Below are 12,351 nucleotides of genomic sequence, written 5' to 3'. Positions count from 1 at the left end.
GTTGGAATATCAGATTAACCCCTGTAACATTCTTCAGATTTACTTCTTCATTGGACTAGTTCTACTTTGACAGTTTGCTTCCAAGCAATGTAGGTCAAACCTGAGCACAAATGAATTGCAATTATTTTGCAAGGGTTTGTTTTATCAACAAAGTCACTTCACTCGTGACAGGTGGTTGCAGATCATTATTTGAGACATTTAAATTTTGAAAATGTCAACTGTACAATGATGGACAAAGTTTGTTATTTACATGAATGCATGAATGACTTTATGTCTTTGCAAGACATCATGTTTTAAGACTTTTACTGTGACAAGCACCAAAATCAATGTAGATGAAACAACTAATACATTAAACTATAGTAATGCATTCGCTATTATATGTAGAATATAAAGTTTAGAACAAAACCCCTGTCCCAAAATGTAAGCCGTAAAGTTTTCAAGCAATAAACATTGTAAGCATTGTCCAGTCAGTTGGAAAAGTACAGTGGGACTGGTAAACATGAGATTTTCAATGTTGAGAGTTATGACCAAGCCCAATTCTTTAACCACATTTCAGCCAGGGAGACAATAGTCCCTCCAGTGAGCTATGAGAAGCTTACTTTCATCTATTTGTATGCATTAGCATACCATTATAACTGAGTCCTGCCTGATTTATATACAGTTTCCCATTCCCCACCCTCCAGATAGAAACTAGACTGCAACAGTTACCTGTAGATCAGGTACCTCTTGATTCAAGGATGTGGTTTGCTCTTGTGGACCTCTTATACATCAACATTTCAGGATATGTTCCCTGGGCAGTGAGTGTGCACACCATCCATTAATGCATTGGCTTCAGACACATATTATCTTCATCGCACCCTCATGGGTCTTCTCTGATCCACTGGCGATCATTGGATTTGTACTTTAATGCTAGGCTTTGGAGCAGAGCAGTGCCTTTTTATTCTAACATAGCCGCTTTGCTTTGCCTTTTAACACTTTGCCCTCTCAGCCAGAGCTTAAAGGCTCATGGTACTTCTGAGTTGCCTTGCTGCTCAGCATAGATACAACACCAGGCAGCTTGTTATGGTTGTCAATCAATCAAGGGACTGGATGTATTGCTGGATGGCAACATCAATGTTTAACCTGCACCGTATGCCAGCAGTATTCGTAGCAGAAACCCTGTGGCTTCAACCTAGTGGCCATGCCTCAAAAGTCAAAAAGGGAGTAGTCCTCAGTCACAACAAGGGGGCTTAGCCTTTTGTCAGGATTCATTAAGTCAATGGCATCCTCCAATTCCAATTCAGAGGCTTGGACACAGACAGTCACCCAGTTGGGCTGGTAAGTTTCAGCAGGTGCATAACTTCATGGTCAGGCAGTAGACTATGGTCAGTCCTGGACATCACTGTAACCAGTCGGGAAAGTCTGAGCAGCGGGGAACCTGCTCCATTATCCAACAGTGTTAACTGTGCAAGTTTGTCAGAGTTGGAGCAAGCCAGTCCCCTCCCACTACAATGTACAGTGAAAGGCAAATCCTGGCTGTCAGCACATGACCTGATATACAACTACACTTTAAGACTGGTGTCAGAAATCCCAGGAGGCTCCAGCAATGGTGAGTGTTCTGGCTCCAGCAAGAAGGAAGATGGGGATTCAATGTTTTTTTTAGATTCCCTACATTATGGAAACAGACCCTTCAGCCCAACAAGTCCAAACCGACCCTCCTAAGAGCAACCCACCCAGACCCATTCCACTACCCTATATCAACCCTTGACGAATGGACATAACACTGTGGGCAATTTAGCACGGCCAGTTGACCTGACCTGCACATGTTTGGATTGCGCATACAAGTGCTAATGAGGTGAGTTATGGAGAGTAGTGACAGAAAACTAGCTTCGCTGCAAAATTAATGAAACTCACCAAATTGATACTTAGCTGATATTTTTTGTAAACTTCAGCTCAAGTTAAAATCCAAAGCTTCTCCTACTTTTAGTTGGATTTGCTCTCCTTACCCCCAAAATGTTGAATATTTTGAACAAAGTTCCTGACAATCTCTCAGCTGTGCAGAATAGAATGGAACTCCAGCAATAAGGCACCATTTGGATATGCCTTGGTTTACAGTACTTCACATTTATTTACTGGAGTAGTGGCTCTCTGCTTGGAGCTCAACAAGCAAAATATTATTTTCTTTTGCTTGGCAAAATGCAAACCTGTTGTGGGTCTTCTTCCTCAAAACCTCTCAGTTTGACTGGCTCAGCCTGAGAGTCTGGTCAGTAGTAAAGCCAGTAGCCTTCTCTATTTTAAGCAATTGCTAAAATTTGACTTTGAATAAATTCCAGTGTGATTTTCTGTCTTCATAACAAGCAGGTCACATGGAATTTTCTTGGAACAGATCCCACAGGACATTCCATGATTCTCTCCAGACTTTTCCCTTGAATTGTGGGAGACTGTTTAAAATATATTTGTCCAATAAAGCCCATCATTTGTAACACTGATTTACAAATTCTGTTCCTCATTTATTTTCCATCAACATTTCTGTTAATGAGCACAATGGTACACAGGATAGAAATAGGCAGAAAGCATAATAATTAGATTTAGTTGCATATATCTTAATGCAACTTAGAAAGCTATCTGCATGGTGGCTTGTTTGCTGAAATGACTAGCTCTGACTTGGAAGGCAAGGGTTCAAATCCAACGTGCTCCAAACATGTCGTAATGTGCCTGAGCAAGTTGCTTAAATATATCTCGGGAAATCATGAGCGTTTGTAGAAATGCAGAAAGAACTGCGGGAAGATAGCTATTGCTCTAAACATTATCAGTGACACAATCTCAATGAGAGGAATCTTTTTACAGGGAATTCCTTAACCATCTCATCAGTGACAGGTAATGCAAATAGGTATTTGAGAGATTTAAATTATGAAAATGACAGCCGGATATTGAAATGTATGAAATTGGTTCTCTTTACAATGTAAGCCATGACAACTTCCTGGATAAATTTAATTTATTCTCTTAAACCTTCTAGTACTTACAATATTTGTCTTGTAACTGCCCTCCAATCATAACAGTGTCCTCCAGATCTACAATAACAACCATAATCACATAAAACTTCTATTATTTCTCCTGGGAACAGCGGTTGCTTCTGATCAGTACAGACAAAGTTTGTCAAATATGTTGTAAAAGGGAGTAGTTGTATCTATTAAGCTCAGGAAAAATTGAACATTCCACACTATGGTCCTTAAGGATAGTCCTTGTCTTATTAAAATAATTAACATTACAGATGACAGATTATTATGGACAGATTACAGATTAATGCATGTCCTTTTCTTACAGAAACCAGCACAACATCTACTGGGATATCATCTCCACCAAACACGACAGGTAGGGAAAATGTGACCTTTGCAAAAATTGATAATGTAAGAAAATTATTGTTGAAATACAGCCATTTTGAACTCGAGGAAGCTCCTGACATGGTTTATTATTAAATCAGACAGGGCAGAAGTTGGCTGTTCAGACCTTTTGAGCATGTACAGATTTTTGAAAGAGCTGTTCAATTATTCCTACACTCCTGCCTACCCAGTGTTTACTCAATTCACTTCTGACAATTATGATCAGCAATGTTTCTAACGAGCTGTGATGTAGTGCATTCCCAATCATATCACATCATCCCATCAACCCGGTCAGATACTGGAAACATAATTTTTGAGATTGCAGTAGTTCAGTTCAGTTTAAAACCAGAGAACTCCTAGATAAATGAAACCATTCCCAGCTGCGTGAGTTGTGAAAGACGTAGACTTTGAATGGCACGTACAGTTGTAGAAATGTGATCACCACCTTATCGTCTATAATTTCAACAATAATCGACCTGGCACTGTAACGCTTGGTCTCACCTAACAGCTACATTTTACAACATTAAAGGGACAAAATTCTTGTGTCCTGAAAGGTAGCAACATTAGAGAGTTTGGTTAGAAATTTTACAGCGTCAAAAGATAAAGTCATAGAACAGGGAAACCCATCCTTTGATCCAACTAGTCCACGCCAACTTTATTCCCAAACTAAACTTGTCAAACTTCCCAGTGTTCGGCACACATCCCTCCAATCCTTTCATATTCGTGTTCTTATCCAAATGTCTTTGAAATGTTGTATCTGTACCTGCATCCACCATTTCCTCTGGCAGTTCATTCCACATACTAACCACTCTTTGCATAAAAAGTTGCCCCATATCCTTTTTAATACTTTCTCCTCTCATCTTAATAATAGAGCCCCCTAACTTTGAACTCCCCCCACTCTGGGGAAAACATCATTCCTACACACCTTACCTATGCCCCTCATTGATTTCTTTAGTGTCACCCTTAAACCTCCTATGCTCCTATATATCTCAAATCCTCCCTTTCCAGTAACATTCCAGTAAATCCTTTCTGAATCCTCTCAAATTTAATTTTATCCTTCCTGTGGTAGGGTGACCATAATTGGCCTCACCAACATCCTGTACAACATCAACATAATATCCCAACTCCTATACTCAATGGGCTGGGCAATGAAAGCAAGTGTGCTAAATGTCCTCTTAATCACCCTGTCTAGGTAGAGAGTTTTCCGTAACAGATAAAGATGGAAATTAGTATATTCAAACTGATGGAAGTGGACAAGTTTTGTTTTGTTTGTTTGTCTGAATGAATGTACTTTGTTCTCTTCCTTACTGATGCACATTGATTGACACTTTCCACCCTCGACTTATTTGCCACTAGCATCTCATTTAAATTGCACTGTGTTCCAAAGGGACAATCTTCCAGAAGGAAAATAGATACTTAACAATGTCCCATCACCCACCAATATCAGTGGGGCAGCGGTCTCTGAAAATGCATTCACACATTTGCAAAAATTACAATCGTATTTATGGGACTCTACATCCCTCTAGTGTAGAGATGTGATTATAGGCTTATTGTCTATATTTTCAACAATAATCAAGCTGGCACTGTAAAAGCTTGGTCTCACCTAACAGCTACATTGTACAACATTGAAGGGACAGTAATCTTGGGCCCAGGCAGTTGGCAACATAATGGAGTTTTGTAGTAATTTTACAATATCAAAAGGTGTGGAGAGATTAATGCATCAGACAGGCTGCTATTATATATGTAAGAGACAATTTCCTGGGTTATTGCTTGTTCCATAAATGACATCTTAACAGATTGTCAAAAATGCAAATTATTATATTCAAATTGACAGCTTTTTGTGGTAGCTTTTTAGCACAAATTCATTTCCCAATACGATTGTTTCTATCACACATTAATGGAAAAACTTTTGTTTTGTTTGTCTGAATGAATGTCCTTCTCCTGTTCCTTACTGATGCACACTGATTGACTCATTCTGCCACTCTGCTCATTTACCACCAACATCTCATTTAAATTGCACCGTGTTTCAGAGGGATGATCTTCCAGAAAGAAAACAGACACTCAACAGTATCCCAGCACCTGCCAATATCACTAGTACAGCAGGTCTGAAAATGCCAATAATGACAGAAAAAAATGTGAACCAATTGCTTGTAAAAGGAATCTGTGACATGATATGGCCTCCAACACACTCCACTAAATTCAAACTGGTTCTTTGGAAGGCCATTCCACCAGGTTGTTTTCTAAGTGAAGAAAATGAAAATTACCACATCGAAACTATCCTATTGTAATCTTTACAAGTAAATTCCTTTTCCAATTTTACCTCCTAGTATCCATGTCAGAACACATTGATCATTTCAAAATTGAAATGACAGCAATATATAAAGGACATGGCTTGATTTTTACTTCATTGTATATCAACTCCTTTGTCTTACTTGTCTCATCATGTGCAATTATTAACATATTCTTCCCCTTCTCTCCATTAGCAAATCCTCTTTAAGGTTCATGATGACCTTGTTAGAACCCAATGTTACTGGTGCTAGAACATCAGGAAACATCAATATACTTAATGACAAAAAGCATGTGTCATCAACTCATGTAATGAGACTACTGAGGGGTAGAGCCCATAGTTAGGATTTATTATGTGTAGATCTTGATCAGATGGGCCAATGGGCTGAGAAGTGGCAGTTGGAATTTAATTCAGATAAATGTGAGGTGCTGCATTTTGGGAAAGCAAATCTTAGCAGGACTTATACACTTAATGGTAAGGTACTAGGGAGTGTTGCTGAACAAAGACACCTTGGAGTGCAGGTTCATAGCTCCTTGAAAGTGGAGTCACGGGTAGATAGGATAGTGAAGAAGGCATTTGGTACGTTTCCTTTATTGGTCAGAGTATTGAGTACAGGAGTTGGGAGGTCATGTTGCGGCTGTACAGGACATTGGTTAGGCCACTTTTGGAAGATTGCATGCAATTCTGGTCTCCTTCCTATCGGAAAGATGTTGTGAAACTTGAAAGTGTTCAGAAAAGATTTACAAGGATGTTGCCAGGGTTGGAGGATTTAAGCTATAGGAAGAGGCTGAACAGGCTGGGGCTGTTTTCCCTGGAGCGTGGGAGGCTGAGGTGTGACCTTATAGAGGTTTACAAAATTATGAGGGGCATGGATAGGATAAATAGACAAAGCCTTTTCCCTGGGGTTGGGGAGTCCAGAACTAGAGGGCATCGGTTTAGGGTGAGAGGGGAAAGATATAAAAGAGACCTAAGGGGCAACCTTTTCACGCAGAGGGTTGTACGTGTATGGAATGAACTGCCGGAGGAAGTGGTGGAGGCTGGTCTAATTGCAACATTTAAGAGGCATTTGGATGTGTATATGAATAGGAAGGGTTTAGAAGGATATGGGCTGGCTGCTAGCAGGTGGGACTAGATTGGGTTGGGATATCTGGTCAGTATGGACGGATTGGACCAAAGGGTCTGTTTCCATGCTATACATCTCTATGACTCTATGTGTGAAATTACATTGGTACAAATTTTTGTTCCTCTGTAAACTGATAGCAGATGGCCTCAATTTGACTGGGAATAGATTTTGCTTCTAATCAGCTCATGGGTTAAACGCACTGTTGGAGGCAATAATCTCTATCTTCTGAACACAAGAAAAATGGAACCAGTGTAATCCTTAATTATGTTGTCTTGTGAAAGTAAACTACCTGTACCTTTACAAAGTTAGTTTGTAGACAGGTGAGGCTGTTGATTCTATGTCTGAACTGAAATCATGATCTTGTCTTACAGAAGTCAGCACAACACCTCCTGAGATATCAAATCCACCAAATACAACAGGTACTGAAATCTGTTCTTTGTAAAGATTAAGAATGTAAGAAAACTGTTGTTGAAATAGTGCTATTCAGAACCACAGGAAATTCCTGTTGTGTGTTATTATTGAATCAGACAGCTCGGTAGGGTCTGTTCAGTTTATTGAGCTGTAAAGGGTTTCTTCGAAAGAGCTATTCAACTATTCCTACTCTCCTGCTTTCCCACGTAATCCTGGAAATTTTGGCTATCTGAGTATTTGTTCAATTCAAGTTTGAACATTATGATCAGAAATGTTTCCAACAGCTCAATGTGTAGTGCATTCCGGATCATTTTCACATCAATCTGGTCAGATACTAGAAATGAGTTTTGAGATTGCAGTAGTTCAGTTCAGTTCGAAACCAGAGAAGCCCTAGAATGATGGAGCGCTGGAACCAATCTCAGCTGTACAAGTTGTGAAAGCTGTTGAGTTTGGATTGCACTTACAGCTGTAGAGATGTGATCACCAACTTATTGTCCATAATTTTAACAATAATAAAACTGGCAGTGTAAAGCTTGCTTTCACCTAATAACTGCATTTTACAAGATTGAAATGGTAAGATTCTTGGGCCCTGACAGCTGGCAACATAGAAGAGTTTGATTAGTAATTTTTATAAGATCAGTAGATAGTGTCATACAGCATGGAAACAGTTTCTTCAGTCAAACTAGTCCATGCTGACCATGTTCCCAAACTAAACCTGTCCCAACTACTGGTGCTGGGCCCATATCCCTCCAGTCCTTTTATGTTTCATGTAATTATCCAAATGTCTTTTAAATGTTGTAACTGTACCTGCATCCATCCTTTCCTCTAGTAGTTCATTCCACACACTAACCACTCTCTGTGGAAGAACGTTGCTCCTCATATCCTTTTAAAAACCTTCTCCTGTCACCTTAAAAATGTTCGTTAGTTTTGACCTACCTCAGCCCTGGGGAGAACACCATTGCTGTTAACCTTATCTATGCCCCTCATGATTTTATAAACCTCTACGCCCCTCAATGTCCTATGCTCCAGTGAGAATGTTCCCAGCCTATCTTTACATATGAAACCCCATCAACATCCTGATGAATCTTTTCCGAATCCTCTAAAATTTAATGATATCCTTCCAAGAGCAGGGTGACCACAACTGAAATGCAGTACTCCAGAAGAGGCTTCACCTACATCCTGTACAACCTCAGCAAGACATTCCAACTCTTATACTCAGTGGTCTGAGCAATGAAGGCAAGCATAACTACCCTCTCTACATGGAGAGTTTGCAGTATCAGACAGGCACCTGCTACTTGTCACAACCCCTTTCCTGGCTTAAAACTGATTCCATAAATGAAGACTTCAGAAGTTGTCAAAGACGAAAATTAATAGATTCACGCTGACAGCTTTAAACTTTTACAACAAATTCATTTTCCAATACTAACATACCACCCACACATCAGTGGACACATTTTGTTTAGTTTGACTGAATGAATGTCCTTTATTTTCTTTCTTACTGAATCGGAAGTCACACAACACCAGGTTATAGTCCAATAGGTTTAATTGAAATCACAAGCTGTCAGAGTGCTCCCCCTTCACCTGATGAAGAAGCAGCGCTCAAAAAGCTTGTGATTCCCAATACTCTTGTTGGACTATAACCTGCTGTCATGTGACTTCTGACTTCATCCACCCCAGTCCAACACCCGGACCTTCACAGTACTCCATCAGTACTTTCTTACTGATGTGCGCTGATTGACACGTTCTGTCCCTCGGCTTCTTTGATACCAGCATCTCATTTAAGTTGCACCATGTTTCAGAGGGACGATCTGCCAGAAGTTAAAGAGACACTTAGCAATATCGACTCACCCATCAATGTCACTGGTGTAGCAGTCTCTGAAAATGCTAATGAATGCAGAAAAAAGGCCATCCAAGTGCTTGGAAACTGAATATTATGTGATCATATGGGCTCCAAGATAATCCACTAAATTTGATCTGGCCCTTTGAATCTACCAAGTTGTTTTCCAAATGATGAAAGTGAAGATCATGTTATCGAAACTATCCTCTTGTGATCTTTTAAAGGAACTGCCTTTTCCACTATTACCTCCTTGTGTCCATTTCAAAACATTGATTATTTCAAAGTTGAAAATGACATATATGTATAATATATTAAAGGATTCGGCTTAATTTTTATTTCATTGAAAACCGCTTTCTTTGTGTTCTTTGTCTCATTAGATTAGATTACTAACAGTGTGGAATTATGTGCAACTATTAACATATCCTTCCCCTTTTCTTCAACTGCAATTTTTCTTTAAGGTTCAAGATGACCTTGCTAAATGGCTGGTACTAAAACATCAGGAAAAATCAATATATTTAATAACGAAAAGCACATGTCACCAACTCTGGTAATGAGACTACAGAAGAATAGGGCCCATTGTTAGGGTTTATTGTGTGTAGATGAATGAAAGTAAATTGGTATAAATATTTGTTCATCTGAAAACTGTCAGTCTTGCAGCTTTGGAATTAAAAATAAAATACCAAGATTTCTTTTTACTTCATGTAATTTCAATTCAAAAGTGGATTTTTGACAACAGATGGCCTGAGTTTAACTAGAAATAGATTTTGCTTCCCATCAGCTCATGGGTTAAATGCAGTGTTGGAGGCAATGATCTGTATCTCCTGAACACAGGGAAAAAAGGACATTTTTCAGAGTAATTATGTTGTTTATTGAAAGTAAATCACCTGTGACCTCTTGCAAGGGCAATTTTCAAAGTTAGGTTATACACAAGGTGAGGCTGTTGAGTGTCTGTCTGAACTGAAATCATGACCTTGTCTTACAGAAAGCAGCACAATTGTTACTGGGACATCACGTGCATTGCATAGAACAGGTAATGTAAAAAAAATGTTGTTGCAATAGAGCTAAGCAGAACCACAGTAAGCTCCTGATGTGTTCTATTTTTGAATTAGACAGGAGAGAATGTGATTGTTCAATCTTTTGAGCTGTACATGTTTTTTGGAAGAGCTCTTCAATTATTCCTATTCTCCTGCTTTCCTGGATAGCCCTGGAAATTTCTGCCTTCTCACTATTTATTCAATTCACCTTTGACAATTTTGATCAGAAATGCTTCCAACAAGTCATTGCTTATGCATTCTGGATTATATCATATCTTCCCATCAATCCGATCAGATACTGGAAATGTGATTTTTAAGCTTACAGTAGTTTAGTTCAATTTCAAACCAGAGAATGCCTGGAAGGATGGAGCAGTGGAACCAATCTCAGCTGTACGAGTTGTGAAAGATGTTGGGTTTGGATGGCACTTAAAGCAGCAGCGATGTGATGACAGACTTATTGTCTACAATTACACTGCCACCTTCATTATTGTTGAAAATATTGCCTCATCTAACAACTACATTTAACAACATTGAAGGGGCAATAATCTTGGACCCTGGCAGTTGGCAACATAGAATTTGGCAACAATTTTACAACAACAAATGTGCAGAGATTGCAGTATCAGACAGGCTGCTATTATATGTCACAGATAATTCCCTGGGTTATAGTTGGTTCCATAAATGACAACTTAACAGGTTAGGCGAAAGTGAGGACTGCAGATGCAGAAACCCTGGTGAAGGGCTTTTGCCCGAAACGTCGATTCTCCTGCTCCTCGGATGCAGTACCACATTCTCAAACTCAACTGGTTATCAAAGATGGAAATTAGTACATTCAAATTGACATCTCATAATTCTTTACCATAAATTCTTTTCCCTATAATACTTTTTCACCCACACATTAATGAAAAAAGGTTTGTTGTGTTTGACTGAATGAATGTCCTTATTCTGTTTCTTACTGATGTACACTGATTGACACATTCTCCCTCTGCTTATTTGCCACCAGCATCTTATTTAAATTGCACCATGTCTCAGAGGGATGATCTTCCAGAAGAGAAAGAGACAGTTAGCATTGTCCAATCACCCACTAATGTTACTTGTGAAGCAGTCTCTGAAAATGGCCAGCATTCATAGAAAAAAAATTTCAGCCAAGTGCTTGCCAACATATGGGCTCTGACGTAATCCATAAAATTCAATCTGGTTCTTTGAATCCACCAGGTTGTTTTTGAAGTGATGAAAATGAAATCACCACATCAAAACTATTCTCCTGGAATCTTTGAGAGGAAATTCCTTTTCCACTATAACTTCCTTGTATCAATTTCAGAATACTTTGATCATTTTAAAGTTGGAAATAACAGCTACATACAAACATGTGAATGGACACAGCTTGATGTTTATTCAATGACTGTAGGACTTTGTGTTCATTGTTTCATCATATGCAATTATTAACATGTCCTTCCCCTTTTCTCTATTTGCAATTTCTCTTCACAACAAACTTGTTAGAACCCCTTATCTCTGGTGCTGGAATATCAGAAAATACTTAATAACAAAAAGCAAGTCTCATCAACTCATGAAATGACACTAGAGGGCGAAAGGGCTCAGAAATGGGATTGTATGGATGTAAATTAATATAAATATTTGTTTTAATGGTTGAAATTAACTGCATGGAATTAGTAGTAAATATTCAAGAGTGTTTTTGTTTGGCCTGATTTCACTTCGAAAGTGGATTTTTGACAACAGAAGACCTGGAGCAGACTGCATATAGATTTTGCTTCCAAAGAGCATTTGAGTTCAAACACTGTTGGAGGCAATAATCTGTATCTCCTCAACATAAGAAGAAATGAATATTTGTCAGTGTAATCCTTATTTATGTTGTGTTGTGAATGTAATTTACCTGTGCCCTCTTGTACAATTTACAAAGTTAGAGTGTAGATGGGTAAGGCTGTTGCTTGTATGTCTGAACTGAAATCACAATCTTGTCTTACAGAAGTCAACCCAACACTTCCTGAGATATCAAATCCACCAAATACAACAGGTACTGAAAATGTACTCTTTGTAAATATTAAGAATGTAAGAAAACTGTTGTTGAAAGAGCTATTGAGAACCACAGGAAGCTCCTGTTGTGTTTTATTACTGAATCAGGCAGGACAGAAGGGTGTGTTCAGTCCTTTAAGCCTGTACAGGTTTTTCTGTTCCCAATCTCATGCCTGGGGATTTAACCCTGGGAATTGCTGCCTTCCCAGTATTTATTCAATTCATTTTTGACAATAACAATCAAATGTTTCCAACAACTCATTGTGTCGGGC

The 12,351-nt window shown here is 38.9% G+C and overlaps 1 protein-coding gene across 6 annotated transcripts in view; it reads left to right on the top strand.

The window, feature by feature from the left end:
• LOC132820996 (adhesion G-protein coupled receptor G2-like) overlaps nucleotides 1–12,351 on the top strand; it is a 199,843-nt gene that overhangs the window by 65,798 nt on the left and 121,694 nt on the right. For all 6 annotated transcript variants that reach the window (XM_060833455.1, XM_060833452.1, XM_060833453.1 and 3 more), the window contains 4 exons: nucleotides 3,304–3,351; nucleotides 7,141–7,188; nucleotides 10,000–10,047; nucleotides 12,033–12,080. In XM_060833455.1, coding sequence (XP_060689438.1) covers nucleotides 3,304–3,351; nucleotides 7,141–7,188; nucleotides 10,000–10,047; nucleotides 12,033–12,080 — 192 coding nt within the window. The remainder of the gene's footprint in view (nucleotides 1–3,303; nucleotides 3,352–7,140; nucleotides 7,189–9,999; nucleotides 10,048–12,032; nucleotides 12,081–12,351) is intronic.

This window comes from Hemiscyllium ocellatum, chromosome 12 (assembly GCF_020745735.1).
Source record: "Hemiscyllium ocellatum isolate sHemOce1 chromosome 12, sHemOce1.pat.X.cur, whole genome shotgun sequence".
Taxonomy (NCBI): domain Eukaryota; kingdom Metazoa; phylum Chordata; class Chondrichthyes; order Orectolobiformes; family Hemiscylliidae; genus Hemiscyllium; species Hemiscyllium ocellatum.
This window is presented reverse-complemented; position numbering and strand designations above follow the sequence as displayed.